We start from the raw sequence: 27,123 nt of genomic DNA on the forward strand, positions 1-27,123 counted from the left end.
TTTATTTTCTATACGAAAAAAAACAATGAAAACTAATGGGGTAATTCAAATTTCCTTAGGCCCTATTTCAATTTATTGACAACAACTGAATTGAACTGATTGGAACTGAACTGAATTGAAATAAATTGAGCTGAAATAAATTGTTTACGAGATAAGGAAATAGAAACTAAACTGAACTGAACTAATTAGAGCTGAATTGAACTAAATTAAAATTAAGCTGAACATAAGAGACGCTAACTCCTCACATTCGTTGAATCACACCATGCCAAAATCATTCGCTAAAAAACTTTTATTAAATACCCCAAGTGAAATTTAATACTATGTCTCAAAATCATCCCTTACTCAACAAAACCACTCTAGCCACACCACTCTCTAAAGTGTACGAGTAGTTATTAGTTGTACAAGTATATAATTAATTGTTATTTCGGATCAATTGTACATGAGGTTGTATAATCATAAATTCATGTCGATAGTAATAGTTAGGATTACTTCAAATTAATTTCAAATAATGTTATGTCTACCTAGAGAAGTATTCATAACAAAATACGATAAAATGGATTAAAGTAGATGGATGATATGTAAATGGAGTTTGATTTGGTTAGATTTCAAATAGAAACTTCAAAAAAAAAAAAAAACTTCAAATCGAATCATTGATGAGCCCTTTCCCTAAATAAATGTTGGGAAATTATCTAATTCCCAAATTACAACAAGTCTTTTTTTAATTCCCACCATACCGTCCACGTCACCGGTTCAGTGAGAATTTTTTTTAAAAACGGGTTTATTAGAAAACCGCTACTTCAAGTAGCGGTGTGCTACTGAAAACAGTGTGGATTTTATGTTTCACCCGTGGTTCTTGTTCGAGGATTAGTTGATCAGGCAGATAACGAAATCTAATTAAACAAACATTGCATCTGATAAATGTTAGTTACTCCGTATATTTTATGTTTTTTTTGACAAGTTATTAACAGTAGATAAAATTCATTTCATTGAATGTTTCCGTATTACTCGTATTTGGCTTAGATAGGGCACAATATTCCCAAAAACCATATATATATTTTTTTCTTTTTAAAAAAAAGAGCATTAAAAAATAGAAAGAAATGATAAAGGCAAAACGTAGATTGTAGTCCCAAGAGCGGCTATAAAAAGGCAGGGAGTTGGTGTAAAAATCATCACCTCACATAAAGTCTCTCTCATCTCACAGTCTCAGTCTCGGTCTCACTCACCATCAACTCCTCTTTTAACTCTCAACAAGCTCATCTGAAACAACAATGGCAACTTCCTCAAAAAAGCTCCTGAACCCTAAAGCTGTTGAATATAGACCCTTATCATCAGTAGCAGTATCAAACCCTCATTTGTTCCCAACTTCATCTGTATTTCATCATCTTCCTACCTTTGCACCACCACAACTACAACAAGTTACTGGTTTCTATATTGAAGACCCCAATCAGCAAATTTATAACCATCACTTCATTTATGCACCAAAAATAATGCATCCTACTCCCAATTACTTTTACTTTCCAAAATCAGATCTGTTGTCACCAGTTGCTGATGACGGTATTGGCTTGATTACTTCCCCGACATCCCCGACTTCGCCATTTGAGTTTGTGTCTCACCCTAAGAAAACCACCCGGAAAGGGAAGACCCATTCGGGTCGGGTCCGTCGTCGTAAGTCTCCTGGAACTGAAACTGCTACATCTTCCTCCTCTCTTAAGGCTAAAGTATGGGTTAAAAAATCTGAAATTAATGGCGATGGTGATGGTCCACTTCCACTTGCTACTTACCCGTTTCGCGACTGCACTTCTCTGATGATCCGTAACATCCCTGTTCGCCTTAGGTACTGCTGCATCTCTTTAATTTTATTTAATTATAGATTAAAAGCAAAGATTAATTAAAGGGGATAAATGCAGTCGGGGTGAGCTGCTATGGATGTTAGACGAGCATTGTCGAGAGGAGAATGAGAAGCGTCGGAGTGATGCTGAGGCTCGTTCGGAGTTTGACTTCGTTTACCTTCCTATTGATTTCAAGTGCGTCTTTATTATTTGTCTTTTACTGGTTTTATTTCCTTCTAACTAATGATTAATTGAATTTGGTTAATTAATATAGAAGGAGAGGTAATCTGGGATATGCCTTTGTCAACTTTACGACGTGGGAAGGAGCTTCAAGGCTTTATAATTCTTGGAAAGGAACCACTTGGAAGAGTTGCTTCTACAACTCAAAGAAGATATGCCAGGTTGATCCAGCTAAATTTCAGGTACTTTGTTGTTATTGGTGATTATATATATATATATATATATATATATATATGTTTGAGGCGATGATTTAATGCTGGACTCGGTAGTAGTAAATGAATTGTTTAAATGGAAATAGGGGATGGAGTTGAAGAAGCATTTGGAGAATTCAAAGTATGAGTGTGAAAGCGACGAGTATTTGGCAGTGGAATTAAATCCTCCGAGAGATGGGTCCAACGCAGAGGCTACAAAAATGACAACACTTGGGACCCGTGTGTTGCAATTTCAGGTTCAAACCTTAACCTTAGGGTTATGATCATCCCTATCTATCTGTCTAAGAGTAGAGTTGAAGTTGTACTGTTAGTTTGTATAATTAAATTAAATTAATCAATAAAGTTTGTAGGGACTAGCCCTTGTTAAATCTGTAGGTTTAGGGTTACTGTGGAGCGAATTAATGGAATTAAGATTTTGTGGCTACTTTTTTTGGGAAGTGATTTAAACACTCCAGGAAGAATGAAAGGGGCAGTTGGGGTTTCAAGGGCCAGGAGTGCAAAAATCATTTCCCCCTGATTTACGTGTTGCAAAATCTGGGATTCATGTTTAGTTCATCTTATGTTGTGTTGTAAACTTGTAATCTAATGTAGTAAGGGGTGTAGCGGTTGTTACCACTAAACAGTACTGTACTAGTGTTACTGATGGAGTGTAAACTTAACCCAAATCCTTCTCCATTCCATCTACTCTATGTGTATCTCCTTGTTTCTTCGTATTTCATCAATCAACTATCATCATTAACCACTTTGCTTTGCATTTTTATTATTATTTCTCACCCTTCTGTTACTTCTGTAACACTAGATACTTTATTTTTTTTTGTTCATTCTCTTTCAATCTCTTGATATAGCAAAGTAATTTGTATTCCATTTTATATAAATACGGAGTACAAACTTAATACTCCATTTTACATTTTACTATACCATTGATGTGCTCCATAATTGATAATTAATTTGTTCATGTCTACTGCATTTATTTATTATGATCATAGTACATTGATCAAGCAATGAGTATCTAAGTTCGTCACTCAGTTGAAAGCAACTGTAGTAGTGACCTAAAGAAAGTACTCGTTAAACTTACTGTAATACCGTAATGTAATGATCTAGTCTATAAAATAAAACTTCATTAATGTGGTGGTACCTCTATTAAACACTAAAAAATAAATTGATTCCTTAGTTACCTGAGGGTTTACCAATATTAACAAAACAAGAATTTAAAATTTCTACTCACATGTTATAATCCTAGGTAACCTTTTACAGTGTAGGGGTTTAATTGACTACAAGAAGGTGTAGACAAAATTAAAATGAGTAAACAGCAGAGGTGATTTTAATTGAAAGTCAAGTAAACGTCTTGACTTAGCTATAAAAGTGATATTTTTGGATTTAGATATTGAGCCAAGAAGAAAGAAAAAGAAAGTCAGAAAGCAGAAAGTACTGCAGTGGGGAGGACAAAACAAATCTTTCCAAAACAGTGGACTGTGTGATAACATGGCTATGCGAAAGCTGAACCTAAAACAAGGGTGTCTTATTTCCTTATTTATGCAAACCATTTCAAGGAACCTTTGCTCACATCAACCTCCTTAATACTCCACACTTCACGCTAGATAGATATTTCAGACATTCACTTCAATTATCACTTGATCATCAAATCATTTGCTTCATTCACTATATTAAATGAAGCCTTTTAAGTTTGAAAATTGACATTTTCCCTAAGTTATTCAATGTATATTTTCCTAAGTTATTCAATGTATCAAGAAGTGTCACTACTTCCTTTTCCCTCCGTTGTATGAGGACTATGTATGACTATGTAATTAACATTAAACTTATACTCTAGTAGAATGAAAAGTGAATTATTCTTAGCGATACGAATAGACTCTATAATTATATCTGCCCAATCTATTTGACTTATTACAAATTCATTATGTTGTTAATCATACTAAATGGGGAAGAACCCTTCCACATATATATAGTTCAATGCTTGTATAAATTCAGAATTTGACACTAAATATATAAATTTGAAACATTTATTCACCCAATGCCTAATTGATGGCTCTATAATTTGAAAGTAAATCAAGAAAATAAACAATTAAAAACTTGTATTTGAGATTAGATGTTAAATTTAATTTGAAAGTAAATCAAGAAAATAAACAATTAAAAACTTGTATTCGAGATAAGATGTTAAATCCATATGACCATATGTATTGTAATTAATTACTCCGTATAAACATAAACTAGCTTTTTGGCCCGTTTAATGCACGGGTTGTTACTTGAGTTAATTATTTTCATATGTAGGTGTGCTTTATTTCTATAACTCAAAAGAAAAAAGAAAAAAAAAAAAAAAGAGTGAGGGTAGAACTGTAAAAGAAGATGAAGGAATTTAGTTAGATTAATAGAACTTTATTTTATTATGGTGGAAATGAAACACTTCACTTTTTTAATTGAATTTGCAAGTTGTAGAATGTGTAAAGACTTACATATAAATATTAAGGGAGGTGACATGTGGCATATGGTGTAATGAGTGACTTATGATGTCATGTGTCATTTGAAAAAGTTGTGGTTTGTGCTCTTAAATACTAAGTATAGAAGTATAGATATAGATATATACTCCCTCCGTTCCTATTTAATACTTCCTCCGTCCCCAAAAGAACGACCCATTTGAGTTGATTACGCGGGTATTAAGAAAGTTAAATAAAAAGAAGGAAAAGTATATTGAAAAGTTAAGTTTACATGGGATTTGTAAAAAAATAGAGAGAGAAAGTAATAAAATAACATGGAATATCAAATTTTTATATGGGGAAGCTAATTTTATATAAATATTGTTGCAAATACGTGGGTGTTTTAATACAAATAGGTCATTCTTTTTGGGACTAAAATTAGGCCAAATAGGTCGTTCTTTCAGAGACGGAGGTAGTAGTCACTTATTTCATTTTTGATGTCCCAAAATATTACTCTGTAGTCTCATTTGTTCTTTTTCAAGTACCGTTAATATTAATTTTTTACTATAATTCTCTCCAATTTACAAAAATATTTGTGCAAAATTAACTTTTCCATGTAAATTTTGCTTTCCCACTATAATTACTCTTTCTCTCTCTACTTTTTTGCATACCCAATATAAATTTACTTTTTCAATGCAATTTTACTACTTGTTACTCATGTTTATTAACTCCTGCGTAAATTGCCCAAAAATGACAATAAAATAGAGACGGAGAAAGTATTTTTTTTAAGTACTTAGAAACACAAATAGAGTGTGCAAGTATATTTTGAAGATATCATAAACACTACAGTATTAAATTTTGGGGAAAATATAAAGAATGAATTCGGAAAAAAGAGAAGAGGTAAAAAGAAAGTGAATCTGGAAAAAAGAAAAAAAGCTACTCCGTAAGAAAAATAGGGGAGTAATGATTACAAATATGGAAAAATGGAGAAAATGAGTACATTCTCATTAAATGCATTGCCAAGAAGACAAACCAATCTTCTTTGCTCTGGCGGCGCATCTCTGTGACAGAGATAGAGGGATTCAAATATTTCTTTTTTTTTAATTTAATATTACAAAAACTCCTTTTTCCTTTTTTTATATACACGGGTAGAGAAGATGACACGCATCTCTATACTACATTGTGACATTTTTAGGAATTTCCCGTTTCATGCAACCGCGCAATCCTTTTACGATTAACGCTTAAATTTAATTGCTTATTTGTGTTACTACTCCCTCTTTTGCTTTTTTATGCCAATATTAAAAAAGACTATGAGAGTATGCAAAATGAAAATATTTATTTTGGGAATAAGTAAATATATTGGTAAATTTCTTCAAAAAATATGTATCTAGGTAAATATAAATATATTATTTGATAATTGCTTTAAGGAATATGTAGGTAAATAAAAATAGTACTTCATATATTGAAAGTTGATAGTATTAGGGTAAAGATTAAAGAGTATTGAGGGAGTGAGATAATAAAGGTAAAGAGGTAAAGTTTATTTGAGGGTAATTTAGAAATAAAAGTCTATTCACATATTGAAAGTTGATCATATTAGGGTAAAGACTAAGGAGTATGTAAGATAGTGATGTTGTGTAATTCTCCTTAGAGATTGCATTCTCATTGCCAGATTATATAGGTCCAATATTACAACCTAATTATGAGAGAATACATAAAGCTACACAATAATAATTACAAGAATACAAAGGGATGAAGGAATATTAAGCATATTCACTAACACACCCCCGCAGTCGTAGCGGGAGGAGGCCGAACGCATAGACTGTTTCTGAAATCCAAGAAGAGTTGTCGAGGTAAACTCTTTGTGAAAATGTCCGTGTATTGGTACGAAGAGGGAATGTGAAGCACACGTACCTGACCCGAGGCAACCTTCTCACGAACAAAAAGGATGTCCAATTCGATGTGCTTTGTTCGTTGATGTTGGACGGGATTTCTAGACAAGTACACAGCCGAGATATTATCACAGTAGACAAGGGTAGCTCGTTTAATTGGGCAGTGAAGTTCGAGCAGCAAGTTCCGAATCCAACAAGTTTCCGCAACAACATTAGCGACGGCACGGTACTCGGCACTGGACTTAGACAAGGTAGCTTGCCGCTTTGCTGACCAAGAAACAATGTTATCGCCAAGGTAGACGCAATAGCCTAAAGCCGACCGCCGAGTATCCGGACAGCCTCCCCAATCGGCGTCCGTATACGAGACAAGGCCGCTAGGAGCAGCCCGGTAGAGGTGCAGTCCATGGTCGGAAGTCCCTTTGATGTACCTAATGATGCGTTTGAGTGCATTGAAATGGGGCTCACGAGGGTCATGCATGAACAAACAAATTTGCTGAACGGCATATGCGATATCCGGACGTGTGAAGGTGAGGTATTGCAATGCACCTGCAAGACTACGGTACAGAGAAGAGTCAATGACCGGTTTGCCATCTAGAGCACTCAATTTGGACTTAAAATCAACCGGGGTGGAAACCGGTTTGCAATTCCCCATATTGGCACGAGTAATAATATCCTCCGCATACTTTTGTTGACTGAGAAACATAACACTAGGAGACCTCGTCACGGAAATTCCCAAAAAATAATGAAGCTTACCGAGGTCCGACATATCAAATTCAGATTTAAGGAGCCCAATAATCTCTGACTTTAGAGCCTCCGAAGATGTGGTAAGCACAATGTCATCAACATACAAGAGTAGGTAAGCAACATTCGGGCCATGACGGAAGATGAATAGTGAGTTATCACTATGCTACATACAAACCCAATCCGAAGGAGATAATTAGCAAATCTTTGGTACCATGCCCTTGGAGCCTGTTTCAGTCCATACAAAGATTTTCGAAGCCGGCACACATAATGAGGAAACCGAGGATCCACAAAACCCGGAGGTTGATGCATGAAGATAGTTTCTTTAAGATCCCCATGAAGAAACGCATTTTTGACATCAAGCTGATGAATAGGCCAATTTCTCCCCATAGCAATGCTTAAAACTGTACGAATAGTCGCCGTTTTTACCACCGGACTAAAAGTCTCATTACAATCAACTCCAACCTGTTGAGACTTGCCATTTACAACAAGTCTCGCCTTGTGTCTCTCCAAGTCACCATTTTCCCTGTATTTGTGCTTAAATAACCACATGCATCGAATAATGTTTACCCCCTCCGGTCTTGGAACAAGTTCCCAAGTTTGCTGTTTTACAAGAGCATTATATTCCTCATTCATGGCGGCATTCCAATTCGGATCAAGTTTGGCTAATTTGGGATTTTTAGGAATAGAGGAAATAGCTTGAGCCGAGCAATTGTCTTTCGGATTAGGCTTAAAAATCCCATTCTTAGCACGAGTAGACATAGAATGTGTTTGAATAGGAATTGGGCTTGTTTGAGGAGTTTGGACATCATTTGTGGGAATTGATCCAAATTGGATTATAGGAGAATTGGGGGAAGTAGGCGAACTGGGTTGTTGGGGTGTGGCCTGATGGGCCGAGCCGCAACCCAACTGATTGGAGTGTAAGGGCGAGATTTGTGGGGAAGTAGGTGGGTTTTGTTGTGGTGAATGTGGGCCGGCAGTGGTGGGCTGACCTGCTGGGCCTAGGTGAACTTGGATTAGAAGAGGCGCTGAAATGGGAGGTATTTGGGATTCTAAAAATCCGTAATCTGATTCACGAAACTTAGAGAGGTTAGAGAAGGGGAAAATGTCCTCTACAAAGGTGACATGTCGGGAAATGGTGATTTTGTTAGATGATAAATCATATCATAGATAACCTCGATGGTTGGAAGGGAACCCCAAAAAAACACATGGTTTTGAGCGAGGAGCTATTTTATGAGGAGCGGTGGCACTCAAGTTTGGGTAGCAAAGACATCCAAAAATACAAAGATGGTCGTATGTGGGCAACCTACGATATAAAACTTCGGTTGGTGTTTTGTTTTGGATGGTCTTTGAAGGTAGAATATTAAGAATATAAGCAACCATATGGAGTGCATAAACCCAAAAAGGAGGAGGAAGAGAAGCATGAAAGAGTATTGTGCGGGACATTGTTGATAGTGCGGATTATTCTTTCGGCTTTTTCCATTTTGGGAAGAAGTGTTAGGGAAAGAAAGTCGAAAGACCATGCCATTTTTCTCACAAAAGGTAAGAAAGGGAGAATTATCGAATTCCCGACCATTGTCACTTTGGAAGGTTTTAATGTCCCTTTCAAATTGGGTCTTCAAAAAAGTACGGAAATTCAAGAAAATGTCATAGACTTGGGATTTGAATTTTAAAGGAAAAATCCAAAGAAAATGAGAGAAGTCATCAAGGAACACCAAATAATATTTATGACCCAATTTGCTAGTAATAGAAGAAGTCCATAAGTCCGCATGAATTATATCAAAAGGGGAAAACGTTACAGAAGTAGACGACTTGAAGGGGAGTCGTACATGTTTTCCTAGAGGACAAGAATAGAAAAAAGGAGTACTAGAATGCTTATTACAATTTATAAAATTGTTTTTCCTAAGATAATCAAAAACTAGTGCGCCGGGATGTCCAAGTCTATGATGCCAAGTTGAAGGAGATATTGCAGCTAGAGAGAGTTGACTATTGGAAGCGGAAGTAGTGGATAGAGGATAGAGGTCCCCCACACTATTGCATCTCGCTAGAATTGTCCCCGAATGAAGGTCCTTCACACAAAAACCGAGAGGGTCAAATTCAACAGAAACAGAATTATCACAAGTGAATTTTCTCACAGAAATAAGGTTTTTAATAAAGCTAGGAACATATAGGACATTTTTGAGATTGAAAGAGGAGTTAGGTGGGGGAGTGGTGGTGGATCCATAGCCATGAATTGGAATGCGGTTTCCATTACCGACCAAATATATTGAGGAATTCTCAAATTAAACAATTTAGAAAAATTACCCAAATCACGAGTCATATGAGAAGTGGCCCCCGTGTCCATGTACCAACCGTTGTCGGGAGTTTGGAAGCTCATGGAGCTATAGGCTTGACCAAATTCAGTGGGAGTCATGAGAGGACCACATCCGGATTGAGTTGGGCTAGCAAAGTAGGCTTGGTTCTGATTTGGTCTTGGGCCTAAAATAGATGGTTGGGGCTACCCTCTAAATTGCTGCATTGGGCCTGTAGGGAATGGGCAAGGGGAGAGGCCCACTGGCCTGGTTGGTGTTGCTGCCAAATGGGCTGCCACCCATCGAGGAGCCTGTTGGGCCCCAAATTGTGGGCCGTTGGACTGTTGCTGTTGTGAGGGGTTCGAATTACGCCCCCTTCCACGCCCCTTCCCATTCTTGATTTGTCCTCTGCCACGACCCCTCCCCCCATGTCCTGTCCCACCACGGTGGTTGTCGGACTGCTGCTGTGGAGGAGGCGGCGGTGGTTGTTGAGCAATGAGGGCTTGTTGACCATGCTCATCTTGCTTTGACTTTCGTGTTTCCTCTAGCAAGAACATAGAACGAGCCTTGCTAAAGCTTGGGGTTGGTTCGGTTTGGGAAATAAGAGCAGCAACCGTGTCATACTCCCCTTTTGGCAAACCAGAGATCATTTGGAGAACCATCTTTCTATCGGAGACCGGGTTGTCGACGTTGCTTAATTGATCGGCAAGAAGCTTGATCTCTTTGCAATAATCTGCCATATTAGCAAAATTCTCAAGTCGAGTGTTGTTGAATTTCTCCTCCAAATACACGGCCCTAGTGTGCTTGTTGTCATGGAAAACTTCTTCAAGTCGATTCCATAATTCAAGAACGGTTGCACCTTGCTTCATGATGGTGTGAACAAGGTCTTTGGAAATAGTACTATAAATCCAACCTTTCACAATTGCATCTAACCTTGTCCATGTCGCATCATCAATATCCGTTGGTCGAGAAACGGAGGCATCAATATGGTCAAGAACATTGTACGCACAGGCTTGAATATGAAAGAGCTCAACCCATGTGGCGTATTGCCCTTCTTCTTGATCAAGGGTGATGCTAATCAGATTTTTGATGTTGTTGACGGCATAGGCGGGTTGGAAGGTGTTAGAGGGAGGTGGAGGAGTTGCATCATCGCCGGCCATCGATGATGGAAGGAGAGATGATGGCTGTTAGAATGCTACGGTAGGCTAAGGGTCGAGAGAGGGATGAAGAGTCACCCGTAGGCAACTGATACCATGTAAGATAGTGAAGTTGTGTAATTCTCCTTAGAGATTGCATTCTCATTGCCAGATTATATAGGTCCAATATTACAACCTAATTATGAGAGAATACATAAAGCTACACAATAATAATTACAAGAATACAAAGGGATGAAGGAATATTAAGCATATTCACTAAACAGAGTATTTTCTTTTATTCAACATCAGGTTAATGGAACAACACAAATGGCAACACTTATTTTTACGGAGTAACAAGCAGACAACTAAAATCTTGCACATCTTTCTCCCAATATGTAATAATGACGATTCTTGAGAATGAAACATATAAAATAAAATAGATTAAGGGATAGAGTCGTAAAGAGACTAGCATTAGCAGAATCCCTTTTCAAGGCATCATGATTAGCTTGGACAATACTCCGTATTTTTGTTTCAGGCTTGGACAAAGTAGTTTTTCTCTCGAGTAGTGAGATCTCTAAACACAAATAAATGAAAATTTGAGGATCAAGTTCCTCCATGTTTCTCAGGAGGAGCACTCCTTGTATCTTATCGTCCTTATATCTTATCGTGTTAAAAAAAATACCCATACAAATAAATAAATTGACACATGTTGATGCATTATTTAAAAAAAAAAATAAAAAAATATTGCTATCTTTATTAACGAATCTTTATAACACCTATTTTTTAAAGTACTTCATATATACTTAGGACTTGTTTGGTTGACAAACAAATTCATGGGAATTTAGAATTCCTAGGAAATGAATATATGCACACTTGTTTGGTTACCAATAATGTAGGAATTGGAACTTCTTAGGAAGTTCTACTTTCCACAAAATTGAGGAATTCACTTACCAAGTCCCCCCTAGGTAAGTGGAACTTCCCATGGGAAGTAGAAATTCCTACATCCAACCAAACAAGTTTTGGGAATTCCTAGGAATTATAACTTCATAAGAATTGAGATTTCATGAAAAATTCTACTTCCTACATCCAACCAAACAAGGCCCTATACTCCGTATTTTGTAAAGTTATACATGCAATATAATTCATCCATCATTTCCTTACGAGTTAGGACATGTGACTACGTGAGTACCAAAATATTACCTACTTCAAAAAAAGAACTTTTTTTTTTTTAACTTAACGTAATGACTTACGACTTAACGTCTTATTGCTAGTTTTGACCTTAAGGATAAATATCATGAAGAACAGAAGAAGTCTATTAATTACGGAGTGTAATTAAAATGAATAAATTACCTACACTTGAAATAATAAAAAATTAATGTCACAGTTATAAAAGAATTGATAGGTGAGGGCCCTGGCCCTGGCCCCTGACGGGTAATTAATATCCTTAAATAGTAATAAAATAAAATTAAAAAAAAAAAAGGGGAGGTGAGGGGAAGGTCAGCAGAAAATTCGAAGTAAAGTAGCCATAAATAAATCATTTACTTCGAATATAGGATAAATTTTTTTTCAAAAAAAAAAAGTAGTAAATGATTTTTTCATGCATTTTCCCACTTTAATTTAGGCCCTGTTTGGTTTGATGTAAAAGGTTTTCATGGAAAATAAATTTTTTATTTTTTTCCATTTTCTTTTGTTTGGTTTGTTAAGGAGTGGAAAACAATTTTTCAAGGGTGGAAAATTCCATTCTTAATGATGGAAAACATTTTTTTTTTCAAAAAACAAGGGAAGCCACATTTTCATTTTTCCTCCTTACCTTTTTTTTTTTTACTTCTCTCTCATTTATCCTTACATTTCCACTCTTATTTTATATTTTTCTTTGACTTTTCTTGTATGCAACCAAACAAAGGAAAACTAATTTGCAATTGTGTTTTTCTTTGAAAATATGTTTTCCATGAAAACTAATTTTCCATTGAAAATGTTTTACATTAAACCAAACGGGCCTTAAAGGATTTTAAATTTCAATGAGTATATAAAGGTAGTTGGTAGTACTGTTTCTTGATAATTTCTTTTCTTTTGTTTGTAATCTTGTTTATGGCGGTCTGTCTTTGATTAATGAGTAAGTCCCCCTTTGTGGGTTGTTTCAAGAAAAAAAAAAAAAAGGGAGAGTATGATCCTATGGAGTGATCACATGATGCCTTGATGTACGCCTTGGAAGTTGGGATCGCTATGCTCATGATTATAATTCTGTATGAGTCCAGTAGGTATTTTATACGAGGCTGACTCCAACCAGATTCAATGTTTTTAATAATCATAGGTCCACTATTGGACACAACGAAGACCACAGGTTCCGACCAAATGCTGTTTTCTTTCTTTGTCCTCTCTCCGTATCTTATTTTTTGCACCATTAACTAATACTTTTTCCATTTTTTTTTATACATGTAATATACACTTTATCACGATATTTAAGAAAAGTAGACCTCACATAAAAATAATACGCTTAAAATGAGGTTAATATTTAATAGGTTGATAAAAGTAAAATCAAGTAGATCATGTGCTTTTTATAAAGGTACTCCGTAAAAGTAAAATTTCCACCCTAAAACCTTCCTTTAATGGTGTGTTGTAATTATTGTAATATTTTCATTTTAGGGAAGTGAAACAAAGAAAGTATATTTTATACAATAATTTTTAATTGATAAAATATAATGTGAGAGAAAAGTGGTAATGAGAGTAAAGGCATGGTCCGGTCCTACATGTCTAAAAATAAAATAGGGCAAAATTAAAGAAACGAACTAAAATGATAAGTAGGGCAAAAAAATACTACGGAGTACTTGTTTTTCTAGTTGACTCGTTTTGACTTTAACATTATTCACACACTTCCCTTTAACCATATTTTGTGACGTAATAAAAATATAATCACGTGGGATTTTGTTAGATTCGTCACAATATGTATTTTCAAAACATCAAATTTTCATAATTTTTGCTTGTCGATAATTAAAGATATTAGATTGAATTTGTACATTGACAAACGTGACTAAAAAAGCGTGTCAACTAAGAAACGGAAAAATAATAACTATTTAAGTATAAATTGATTAAAATACGTTTTCAACATTACCTCTTGAAACATTATTCTCCGTAACATTTTATTAGTATCTTTTAAAGGTACGATTAAGGATCTTATTGAACCCCATTATCTTTAAGGGGCGCTTGGAATGGGGGTAATAAATTAAGGGGATAATAAAAGTCAAACGAGATATTATATTTGATTAGAGGTACAGAGTATTATTGTAGGGAGATAAGGTGTTTTTGAATGAATAAAAGTTGTAGTGACATAAGGAAAAGAGAGGAGGGGAGGAATTATTAAGGGTAATAGTTCCCTTTCTTCACCTAACACCACACCATCACTATATAAATTTTCTTACAATCACATCATCACTAGCTCTCCCTCTCCTATGTTTATTTTAATTTTGTTTGGTTTGATTTTTATTACCCCTTAATTTAATACTTCCAATCCAAGCACGCCCTTAAATGGTTAGATCAACTCAGCTCTGCAAGTCAACGCTTAAGAGTAGAGGGGAAAAGTAAGAGAATCTCTACTCTCAAACAAATGTAGTTGATGAGGCTCGAACTTATGACCTCAAAAATTCAGACCCCAAAATCACAAAATGAGTTCCCAACCAACCTTCATCAAACTTTGCTTGGTAACATTTTATTTGTATTGGCTTAGCTATAACACTACTTCCATTACATACAACTGGCATTATATAGAGTACATTGCCTTTCTCTTTCTATATCTATTATCTAACCTAAAACAACCAATATAAATTTCACCAACAATTTATTTTAAATTGGGATTCAAAATTAAAGCGAGGAGTTTTTGGAAAGAAAAAATAAAATTGCTCCGTAAAATAAAACAAGAAATACTATAGACAAGAGGGGATAGACAGCGCAACAAATAAGAGTGTGGGTATATCAGTATGTGTGTCACACCAATAAGGCAAAAATCAGGTGAGATAACATAGAGCACAGCATACGATTGCATTTGAAGAAGAGATGGAAAAGTTTGGCAGGAAGAATCAGTATGACTTCTAAGGTATAAAATTGTCTCTTCCAACTAACCATCACTAATGAGGGAAGGAAGGGAGACATCTTTATTTGATTCAATTTTTTTAAAAAATAAAAAATTACAATTGTTTTTTAAAAGCTACCATCAGTCCATCAGCAAGCAGTATGTCACCTAGCAATTGACAATGACAATTTTCATTGGCCCACTCTTTTGTACCTCTATATTTTTATTTTTATTTTTGACAAATTTTGTACCTCTATATTTATTTAGCCCTTTACCATTTTAATCATCAAACCTCACTTTACTTTTTTATCTTATATGCGTGTCATTTTAATAAAATCATACCAAGACTAGAAATGTCATTCTCCTATGTTTATTTTTAGACTACTATTTTGCTACACAATTACACTACTCACTCCGTACTTAATTTAAGCATTACACGCAACTTATCCACTTGAATGAAAATACACATTAACGTTAGGTCGTTAGTTTTCCACTGGTCATAATTAAACACTACATCCCAGAATCCATGAACATAAAACTTTTAAACTTGTCAAAGGGTGCAAAGTATTTGTAAAGAAGAAGACCAGGGATTGCACACTAAGTGATCTAAACCATAGAATAATGTGAATCGTAATACCTTGGATCAACATTTAACAACCATAGAAAGCATACAAAGCTACAATGACAGTGTTCAAGTAGCAGGCAAAGTGTAAAACTAAAAATTTACCATATTCAAATTGCATGAAAGAGGTACCTAATGAATCGGTGCAATCTTGAAGTAAATGGTCATAAAATAGTTCCGGTGTGTATAACGGGATCACGAACTGCATCTGCTTCTTTGGGTCATTTGTATAGCTGCCAAGTTATACTTGTTACAGGAATTACATGATCAATAGCGATATTATAGGCTTACATAATAAGGGGATGTGTTTAATGCTGTAACACAAGTAATGGAATGCCAACCATGTTTATTGAGTAATGGACATTGTGGGAGCAAATACTTCACCTTTTGACTACCATTTCTGCTTATGAGACATCCTTCTCATCACCGTGGTATGGTCTATGATATTAACTCACTTGCCATCTCCAATCATCCAGTTAAAGAGTTAAGCTCTTTAAAACTTTCCATTCCCAGGAACCTGTTGAAATTTTCTACTTCAGTTCCCGCATTATATAATCCCATAAGAAAACTGTTGTATTAATTTCTTATAACATCATGTAAGAAATGAATCTAGATGTTGGTTGACTTGGTTCTAGTCAAGTGTGTGTTAGGTTAATACAAGCATAAATAAGAATGGGAAGTACAAATTACATGGAACTAGAGAAACATTGACTTCTTTAACCGGCTAAAAATGGAAAGTTGCAGATCCAAGGAATTCTACTTCCTATATGAATTACAAGGGAAAAAATCTTCATGGGAAATATTACTTCTCATGTTTAATAAAACAATCACTTAGAAAGCACTGTTATTCGTTATTATAAGGAGAATTAAGGACAAAACGAAGACCATTCATGATCCTTTACAAAAAAAAAGCAGCAAAGTTAAGAAAGAACAAGCAAAATCATTGACAACATCTACTGGTTTGTTAGAAGGGTGGCAAATCTGGGTTAATCAAAGGTGGCATGTTCAGCAGTTCAGATATAGCCTAACTTGTGTTCTAGCTCTGCAGCACCAATCCTATTGCAGAAAAAAAAAAAAAAAAAAAAGAGCCCACAAAGGTTTAAACTTCACCAATGAATATCTGCTCACTAAATACAGTGAAAGAAACTCAATAAAGCTTCAACTTGGTGGTGTGTAACTGTCTATTAAAGGCTGATAGAGGTTTTTTTATATTTCAGAAGTAATTTTGGAAAGGGGGAGAATTGAAAGAATTATTGATCATTCAATAAAAACAGAAGACACATGTCACCGCCTAAAAACACCAAGTCACCAACTGCACATCCATTTCGAAACTGTAGAGGATCCAGTCCCGTCCCTGTGGATAAATCATAATAATGGAACATGATATTAAGGTCCAAATTGCTGATCTCTTAAGTGTTCTTAAACTAGTTTTTTGTCTCCTACTTTCAGTAATTAAATATTAGTTACTATACACACTGTCTATAGTTTCTAGAGTTGTTAATGGGTATTTGAACAGGGGATTACATTTTGAAGTTCTCAATGATTCCTGATATATGAATCAACTACAGCAGCCACTAAATGATACATAAAATATCCATAAATTATACACACATATTGCAGCAAAATCAGCAGCTCTAAAGTTGCGGAATTACAACTCTAAAAGCATATATTTCGCTGTTTGGATTGAGAAGCATATATCTGTGACCAGGACAACAAGTATCTGAAGCCTAATCAAATGATACTGTAGCTAGTAATACATTGAACTTCAGTAACAATTATCATAATGGAAATTATCATAACAATCAATTTTATGTTTAAAAAAAAAAAAACTGATTGCTGTGCCACATACAAAAATCAACTTTAAAAAGCAAATTCCATTGACAAAGATGCAGCACCAAAGATAAAGCCAAATCATCAAACCAAAGAAAATTCACTTCTTTAGACCTTTCTCTCTCTCTCTCTCTCTTTTTTTTTTTTTTTTTTTTTCCTTTTTTCAGTCACAAATTCTTTCATAGACTTGGCATTTAAACGATAAGAAAAGAGGTAGGAGGAAAACAAGAGTAAATATGTAACTATCTTAGAGACAGCTTAATCTGGTGAGGTAAATTAGCACTGCACAAGCAAAGTTTAATCATTGCTAATTTGCTTTGATCATTATACCACCAAGCAGCAAAAATATAGTTATCATCTGATGTAAAAGGCAATTTGATTTTTTAGTCAAACTGCACTAAAAAAATTATCCAAGCAGAAACTAAACATAGCTGTAAATCACCATTTTGACCTCTTACCAACAGCTCTTTTCTAAGATTTAAACCAATTTAAAGATATCAAACGTGCTTATTAGTTGGAATCAAGATAGCAACTAGCGGATAAGCTTCCATAAAAGAGCCATAAAAAATAACACGCAATAAATGGAGCCTCGGCAAACTACTTACTAGGCTTGTATGCTATATCTTGTTCACATCTAGAGCTGTCTATGGCAAATTACCTTTATACAAAGAAAAATGGAGTTGAGTTTAGGAAAAACAAATCATCTAATTTTGATCTCTCTTAATTGCCACAACAAATTACTCAAAAAGGCATAAAATGATCAAGCTAATTACAAAACCTAGACATTTTAAATGCATCAAACAATAAATTAAAGTTTGGCAAGTTTAAGCTATTTCAAGTTGACATTATAAAAAATGCTTAGCATTAATTTTCAAAGAACTTAAAGAAATTGAATCTCAGTTTCATCTTTCATGTACTAAAGCCATGCACATCCATGATATTTTTCTTAACAACATCTTCTCTATAACTCTCAAATCTTATAACTAATTTGTCGCTGAAGGTGACTTCAGACTGGATAACAATTGATTGTAGAAGTTGAACCTTGAAAGCTTTTCAATTCAGTGACTCATCAACATTTTCTAAAAAAAAAAGATATCTTTTTTGTAGAAGCATCAAAAGTAACACTTTATTCCTTGAATTATATTACCAAATCTCATCAATAACTCCTATCTTTCCAAGTCATTAAGGTAACCCCAAGCCGCCCCACCCTTCTTCCCAAACCATTCACAATAGATTCAATGAAACCTTGTAGATTTTTGCTCATATCACATTCTTTTTACACTTCATTAAGAAACTTCCACCTTACCCGTAATCCTATTATATCACCAAAATCGTAGCTTTTCTCACCATTAACAATGTCTTCATCATTAATATTAGAGTAAATCACCAAAAAAATCCTACATTTTGATCATTTTATAGGAAAAACTGCCGTCTTTGTATTTTATGGGTTATTACTTATCAAGTTATTAGTAAGGTGAAAGATTTTAAGGCAGGTGTTATACATTATAGTGAATTATTGAGTAATTTGGTGTTAATCAGGAAATCAAACTTTCAATTGTTTTTTTACAAAATCAAATATGACAATTGGATGCTTGCAATTTGCCATAATTTATGGTTAAATTAAACTCATCAAAGCAAAATAATTGGCAACTTACCGCCACCGTCATATTGCGGCGTCAGAAATACGCAATTCGCCGGATAATGGTGGTTCCGGTGGAGATTGTGCAGGTTCCGCCAACATGTCGCCGTCGTTCGGAAGAGGAAACGATTGCAATTCAATTTTGGACGGAAATATCATATAAACATCAAGAAATCAAATTAATTACAATGGGACCCACTTTCATGTTTATTTATATAATCATCTAAAAGACATTTATACCCCTATTTTTGGGCATATATTCCCAGTATGCCATAGTACCGGAGAGGGGAGTTTATTTCATGTTCTGAGCACTCCTTCAAATTCCAAACCCTTGACTTGAATTTTCTTGAAAAATAAAATTGAGAAATTAGGGTTTCCCGATTAAATATGAGCGATGGAGGTGAGAAGATTAAGAGAGAGAACGAAGAAGAAGAAGAAGAAGAAGATGGCAACAGCATAAGAGAAAGAAGAGCAATAATCTCAATCGAAAGAGCCGAACCTGACGATTATGGTCGAGCTGCTTCGAAGATGGCAGTTGCCCAGATTTGCGAAGGGGTTGGTTTTGAAGCCATCAAACAATCTGCTTTGGAAGCAATTTCTGATATTGCGGTTCGATTCATTTGCGACTTAGGCAAATCTGCTTCTTTTTATGCTAATTTAGCTGGTAGATCAGAATCCAACCTTTTCGACATTGTTAAGGGTTTGCAAGATTTTTCTGGGTTTTCTGAGAATAATATTGTTCACCAGATGTCTGATTTTGTACGCACTGTTGAAGATATTGAAATCCCATTTGCACAACCAATTCCAAGGTTTCCTGTTCCTGTTATGAAAAATTCAAGGAAATGGCAAACTCCAAGCTTCTTGCAAATGGGTGAAACTCCGAGCAGTAAGCATATACCCGATTGGTTGCAGGCTTTTCCAGATCCTCATACTTATATTCAATCACCTGTTTGGAGTCAAAAGAAGTTGGATCCTCGGATTAGTAAAGGGGAGCAAGCCAGACAGAGAAGAAAGGCTGAGCGATCTTTGTTGAATTTGCAGCAACGTTTGTTATCCAATGGTTTAGCTGGACCTTCAGGGTCAGTCCCTCCTCATGTTAATGATGGGGATAGGAGTATGGGAGTTCCGATGGGGGATAACCCGTTCCTCGCCCCGCCATTGCCACCACCACCTGGGAAGAATGCCTATGAGAATGGTGTTCGTGAGAGGAAGCATGTGTTGGTGAAGGAGACGTTTGCTCCGGCCATTGATGCCCTCAAGGGAATACCGATGATGGAGGATTGGATGCGGATGCAATGGAGATAGATAAGAGAGTGGTTCCGAATTCGATTCCGGTGAAAAGGAGGCCAGTGGTAAATTTCAAGTTGAAGGCAGGTAAGAAGATGTTAGTAGAGGATTTGGATATACATCTTAGGAGCAAGGTTAATGAAAAGAGGACAACAATGTTGGGAAGGGATGATGATAAGGATGACAAGAAAAGGAGAGCTGAATTCATTCTAAGGCAGTCTTCAATGGATAATCCTCAAGAAGTGTCTCAGATGTAAATTAGATATTTCTGTAATTGGATTCTTTGTAGGTATAGGAAATACCCTCAGTTTCTGAATGGGGTGATTGTGATTTTACACATTGGTACATCATCTTTCTAGCTTTTAGATTGTAGCAGTATTTTTCTCTCTCCCTTGGACAATTTTGGAGACACTTGTACTACAATTCTTTGAAAATTGAGTCTTCTCTCATCTTTGTAACTTCCTTTGTAACCAAAAATACAAATTAATCGTATTACTGTAATTGAGATAGTGTTGATGAAAATTTTGTTTGTTTACTTTCTATTGTTAATTTGTTATCCTTAACCAAGTTTTAGGATGTGTTGCAAGTTCTAGATAGAGTATTTCTGAACATGGGAATGACAAAGTAAGGCTATTGCGACCTAAATTGACCAAATGACCACTGATATGTGGTGTCATGTCTGACCACTGATATGTGGTGTCATGTCTACATGACAATAAACACCAGCAGTATCTACTATAATGTTATGACAAAAGAGGACAGTAGGTGATATCTTTACTATATAAAGGTCTCAATTATAGTAAAGGAACTACTACAAAACTCAATAGTAAGATGGTCAAAATAAAGATCAGTAAGAATGAAATACTAGCAAAAACGTTTGGCTGATGTAGTCAGAATACTACATTTTACAGCAGTAGTATATTCCTAGTACTCAAGAGGACAACACTCGTAGCCAGAGAAAAATTGAAAGTAAAAACAAGATGCCAGCTTGAACACAGTCCCGACTTTCTTGAAGGAAGAACTGAGGTCCTTTCAAATGATAACCTCACTTTTTAAGCTTCATATCAGAATTTGAAAGAGCCACTCTGCCTCGGTGATTGAATATCATGAAGTCCAAGTTCTCAGGTAAAGAAACTATCCTGCAATCATAATCAAATTTCTTAATATCAGTAGAAGTTGAAACACCTATAAGCTTATCCTAGAACAGCGGAACACCAAATGCATCAGACATCCAAGGAAAGAAGAGGGGGGGAAGGGGTGTTGAGTAAGAGATTAAAGGGGAAGAGAAAGAGGAAAACAGATTAGGAACCCAAAATAAAAAAAATTGGCTTCTTTCACAAGACATTGACTATGAATGGACACCATACACATCAATGCATCTTCAAATGAAGTAATAAGGTGACAGACAAGCTTGATTTACAATCTAAGATATATACAAGTTTGTGTATTATCCTGAACTTTTCATATACAATGTTCAAGTGAATTGAATTTGTGAAGAAATATCACATTTACATACTGTCTTCATAAAGCATTCTGCACAAGCAGTCATCAGCTGATAAATATATGCCTCTATAGAGCATCACCAACAGAAGCATACTACACAGAAGTATGTTGAGGTGACATCCCACCTGCCCGGAAAACACTGCAACATAAGGAGTATCATTTATGCCTTTAATGCTCTCATCACTAATTACTCACAGACAGCAAATTGGTTGGAATAGAAAGTTACCAGCTTTGATTCTCTGCCTATACACTATTACTCTGTATCATGTTCCTGATCATGATCACCTGGAACACCTTGTGTGCACACTTACATTATTTCTTTCCCTTTACTCCCCGTTATCCATAACACCTCTTACCCACCGCAGCTATAACCTATTAACTTTGCATCATCTAGTATTCACTTTGTGGTTTCCTAAGTTAAATGGAAAATGGTGACAAAAGAAGTAATATTGGTCTATCCACTAAGTAGAGATAGTAAAAGCTAAAAATTGAAAGTTATTGGACAAAGGAAACACCAAGACTAAGAGCAACATAAGAGCTATGGATACAAGTCATAACTGATGACTCATGGGGTTCCAGCCTTGAACAATGATGAGAAAAGAATCCTGAAGAACTAGATAACAGGAAAGACCAGGTGCCTGCTATAGACTACAGAGTTCAACAGAAAGACAAGAACGGAAAACAGAAGGAAAATAGAGATAAAGCTTGGATCTTTGATTAATACGAAGATAACAGCTACAATGGAAGAAGGCTACTTCACTACACTACTACTACTACTTGAAGGCTACTTCACTACACTACAGTACACTACTTACTTTCTCCAATAAATACCTCCTTATTCTTACCCTTCCCTCTCTATTTATACTAGGGACTATTAACCTAGCAAACTAATATTACTAAAATACCCATATTACCAACCCCCCCCCCCCTCAGGTTAGTCTATTACAGTGCCACTTAAAAGTCAAGTGATAAAAAGATCCAGGGATGATGAAACAGACACAAGTAGCTTAATGGTTATTCTTCAGTCATCAGACATGATTTAAGCTTCAAAAAATGAACCATAGATCTGGGCGCAAATTTCTTGTGGTCTAGGCTTTTTAGTGAGATCTTGGAGTATAGATAGTGCAAATAGGTGTTCAATGCTTTTGTTCCAGATGTTATAAGACTTGTAAAAAATGCCATGGATGCAGGTCTCAGAATTACATTTTCATTATTCAAGAATGATTAATAATTGCATGAGTTTAATAGGGAAATTTAAAACCACTACAACAATACCAACAACGAGAAAGCCTTAGTCCCAAAATGATTTGGGGTCGGCTAATATAAAAACCACAACACAAAAAATTCAACAAGTTTAAGTTTCCAAACACATGAATCATGGCACAATTACAAATATACAATACCACTTTAATTTTGGAAATATATTCTGAAATTGGTCCAAAAGCGTGGATTTACCCTTTAATTTTGGACAGTTTTTAAACTTTTCCAAACTCGGAAAACAAAGAGGACAAGGTGAGTTCCATGTACCCTATTTGGGTGATTGAAAACGTCCAATTTGCCTCTTAACAATAAACCATTACACTTATACGATTGTAGACAACCTTTTATCACCTTGGGGAACATCCCTCCACCATCACTTGAATTTTGAAATCGTGATTTGTAATTTTAGAAAATAGCCTGATATTGTGTCAAAAATTTAGCATGTGGAGAACATTTTACATGGATAGTTAAGCACCAATGTGCTTCACGAGGGTCCCTTGGGGCCTATTTAGCGTCTAAGACCATGCCTTAGCCCATGACTGTAATCGTAATCACGTCTTACCTACATTGGCCATGCCTACCTTGTGTCCATGCCCCATGCCTAGGCTTTGCCTTGGCTCATACAACGGCAATAGTAGCACCCGTGGCTTGAAGCATGGTGCAATTGTTAGCTCTACATGGCCACCAAATAGCCAATACAATAAACTAAAGGAAAATTTGATTTAATTAATCCAACCTTTGACGTATTTATTTTTAATAATCCAACCTTTTGATTATTCTATAATAATCCAAGCTTTGGGGGGTGTTCTATTTTATTAGGCCAAACAAGTCACCTAGCCTAAAACAGCAGGTCACCTGCCACATGTTGTGTTTTAATTTGTCCAAAAAAAATTAAATTTTAAAAAAAACTTAAATTAAAATAAAATAATTCCTTTTTTCCCTTTCTTCTTCTTCCCTTCACCCCTCTATGAATTCAGACCTTGCTCCCATTTCCGACGAGCTCCCCTCCCCACCCCTACTGCCCTTTTCGGCGGCTGCCCCTTCCCTGCCAACCTCCCTTTACCACCTCCCCTTCCTCATTCCTTCCCCAAACACCTCCAAACCACTTTCCTTTCCCCTCCCCTTCTCGAATTCCGGCCACCCTTCCAAAAGTCTTATCGATTTCCAGCCACCCCATCCACGCGTATCGCACCCTCGAAATGCTACGCACCCTCCCTCGACACCAAGAAACCTCACCCCTTCCCTTCCCCCCCTTCTCGATTGTGAATTTTTAGGTTTTGTGTGTTTTTTGCTCTTCTGGGTTGAGACAAGGAGTTTTAGAAGCCAAGATTGATTTTTTTTTGTTTTTATGTTTATTATTTGTAATTGGGGTTGTTTATTTCAATTGGAAAGTCCAAGTTGCTATCTTGATTTGAAAAACCAAGGAATGATCTTGGTTGGTTTTTTGAAAAATTGAATCTTCAGAAGGTTGGTTATTATGGGAGAGAAGAAATTTGGGTTATATTGGGAATTTTTATGGAAGTAATCAATCAATGGCTATACTTTAAAGAAAGTAATCCATGAACACTTGCATTGGGGTGAGGGGAGGAGATGTGCGGCAAGGGTGCGGGTGGTCGGCGAAGATGAAGGGGAAGGAGGGGAAGGTCGGTGGCTGTGATTTGGGAATTTTTTTTTTTTAATCTTTTTTTTGGTTAAAAAATTGTAAGGAAAAAAAAAGTTACCTGTTAAAGGTCATTTTTGCCTAATAAAATAAGACACCCCCTTAAGCTTGGATTATTGTGGAATAATCAAAAGATTGGATTATTAAAAAAAAAAATACGTCAAAGGTTGGATTATTTAAATCAAATTTTCCTAAACTAAATAGTCCTTAATAACTGCACTTCCTTTTGTCCTTCACTCCCACATCAGCCATCTTAGGTGTAACTAGAAATTTACAACTTTAACTTCTTCATTATCATTATTAATAAATAGGGATAGAAAACTAGAATCCCAAAGGGTAATATGAAACTTCCTTTGTTACTGCATATTCAATATGACATTACAATGGTGTACCTAATTTTAATGTGTTTTTCTTCTAGGAAGCAAGATGGTTTTAAATGTCTGAAAGTAGTTTCCAAAACCAAAAAAAAAAAGAAAAAAAAAACCAACACTCCTTTTCAGAATATCCTAGAATAATAAAAACTAACATAAAAGGATTACTGCCATAACTCATTCGGGATCGCCCACAAACATCTTCAAAAACACATCAACCACTTTCAAATTTCAATTTTGTACTAAAATAATTTTTGAGCTTCTAATATAATTCTTAAAATTCCAATTAAACATAGATATCCTACGACCAAACTGGCAACATGAAACAAAATCCTTCCAAAACTTAATACTCAAACAAAAATGGACATTACTTGTACATCAATTGACAAAAAGTTGAATTTCCAAATGTACAACCATTTTAAGACCCTAGGAACAGTGAAATATGAAGAGCCATAGTTATACAGATCTTAGCAACGGATATGAGGATACGCGGAAGGGGATAAATTTTAGCAATGGAATGGAAAGCGCGCTTTAGTTGCATAGCTAAAAGGAAGAAAGAAACAGTCACCCAATTGAGCAATATGGCCTAAATTTTGCACTTGGAGAAAGTTAGATGAATAGTTCCAACTTTTATCAAATTGTAGTTAAATCATTTCAAGGAGTATCAACAAGAATAGATTTGATAAAACTTTCCTATTATCCCATAGAATTAAAACAAACCAACCACCTAGTTCATAGATCTGATATGAGGGAAATCTAGTAATGCCAAAAGAGATTCCCTCGGGACTATAGTCTCAAGATCACAATGGGATATTTGGGAATGTTGGGAAGTATACCAGGACTATTAGACAATTTGGTGCTATCATAAAGGAGATAAATAGAAAGTCCTCATTTCACTCTACACTTGCATACTGTTCCTACTCATAAGCTAATGGTATAATTGTGATAGTCTTGGAAGTTAGAAGAGTGTATCTTAACATATCAATTTATGGGGGAAATGTTGAATATTCTCAAGCTAGATTGATCCATATAAACACATAAAGAATTTAGTACAATTCCCTATTGTTTGTCAAAATTAGAAAAGAAACAATAGATAATGATCAAATCCACCTAAAACAACAGAAGCAGCAACAAAAGGCACAATTTTCACATATAAAAATTGGTGCAATCTAGCAATATATATTCACACATCACAATATTAACATTACAAATGCATTTAGTCAAATTAAAGATTTTGAACAGATAGATCGAGATACTTATCAAAGGCGTAAAGATTGTATACGATTAGAAGATTTAGAACTGAAAACAACAAAAAGAGGGAGAAACTTGGACCTGTTTTCCTCAGAAGCTGGATGAACGGAGTGGAAATTGCCAGGAACAGTTAGGCCAGCGTACATACACAACAGAAACCCTAGAATTAATTCAAATACTACCTGCATCATCATCATCATCATCAAAGAGCAAACCCAAATTAAAATTCCAGATCAATCAATCAACAAATTAAATCATAAATGAAATCCAGAAATAAATTAAGGACTAACATTGATAGGAGGTCCAGTAAACTCATCCTCAGTAATCTTCAAGAAGCCTCTATCTGACGAAAACGAATGAAACACAGAGAGATGAGTTGAGTTTGCATCTGAAAAACCTAGAAAAAAGTGAGAAGAGAGAGAAAAATACATTGAATGGTGGAGTAGGCGGCATGAGAGAGAATAAGAACTCCGAGAAGACCCACTGTAAATCCTAAACCCATCTTTTCTTCTGATTCCACCTTCTCAGATGTTCGCTTGACTGAAGGAGGAGGAACACCGCTGTCAAGGTTTTTTCGCTCACTTTGTCTTCTGTTGTTTTTCTTTATGTTTACGGAGTTAAACGGAGAATTAAGCTAAGTATACATAAAAATCACAAATACGCCTTTTGTAATTCATAAGTCTAATAAAATATATATTAGGTTAACATTAATTTTTCCCTCAAAAAAAAAGGTTAATATTAATTTTGTATAATTTTTACTTATCGCTAATTGATTTATATTAAGTTAATATTAATTATGAGAGAAGGATCAGGCATCGTTTGTTTTATACACCATAAAGCAATATTCGAGGAACAATGCATGTAATGCTC

General features: G+C 35.4%; 3 protein-coding genes across 3 annotated transcripts; 1 reads left to right on the plus strand and 2 right to left on the minus strand.

The window, feature by feature from the left end:
- Window positions 1-9,837: 9,837 nt before the first annotated feature.
- Window positions 9,838-10,791, minus strand: LOC110714630. The gene has a single exon (XM_021893181.1). It carries the CDS (start codon window positions 10,789-10,791, stop codon window positions 9,838-9,840), a length of 954 nt encoding a protein of 317 aa, XP_021748873.1.
- Window positions 10,792-18,938: 8,147 nt separating this feature from the next.
- On the plus strand, window positions 18,939-20,756 carry LOC110714555 (transcription initiation factor TFIID subunit 8-like). Its single transcript, XM_021893095.1, is given in 2 exon segments — window positions 18,939-20,200; window positions 20,203-20,756. Coding segments are annotated over 2 exon segments (1,155 nt in total). The 5' UTR covers window positions 18,939-19,308; the 3' UTR covers window positions 20,466-20,756.
- A 218-nt stretch (window positions 20,757-20,974) lies between these two features.
- LOC110714557 (membrane magnesium transporter-like) lies at window positions 20,975-26,890 on the minus strand. Its single transcript, XM_021893096.1, has 4 exons — window positions 26,683-26,890; window positions 26,544-26,596; window positions 26,335-26,435; window positions 20,975-21,347 (listed from the first exon to the last, which is right to left on the minus strand). The coding sequence occupies exons 1-4, from the start codon at window positions 26,753-26,755 to the stop codon at window positions 21,254-21,256; spliced, it is 321 nt and encodes a 106-aa protein (XP_021748788.1). The 5' UTR covers window positions 26,756-26,890; the 3' UTR covers window positions 20,975-21,253.
- Window positions 26,891-27,123: the final 233 nt, after the last annotated feature.

The sequence above is a fragment of the Chenopodium quinoa genome, unplaced genomic scaffold (genome assembly GCF_001683475.1).
Source record: "Chenopodium quinoa cultivar QQ74 unplaced genomic scaffold, ASM168347v1, whole genome shotgun sequence".
NCBI lineage: Eukaryota > Viridiplantae > Streptophyta > Magnoliopsida > Caryophyllales > Amaranthaceae > Chenopodium > Chenopodium quinoa.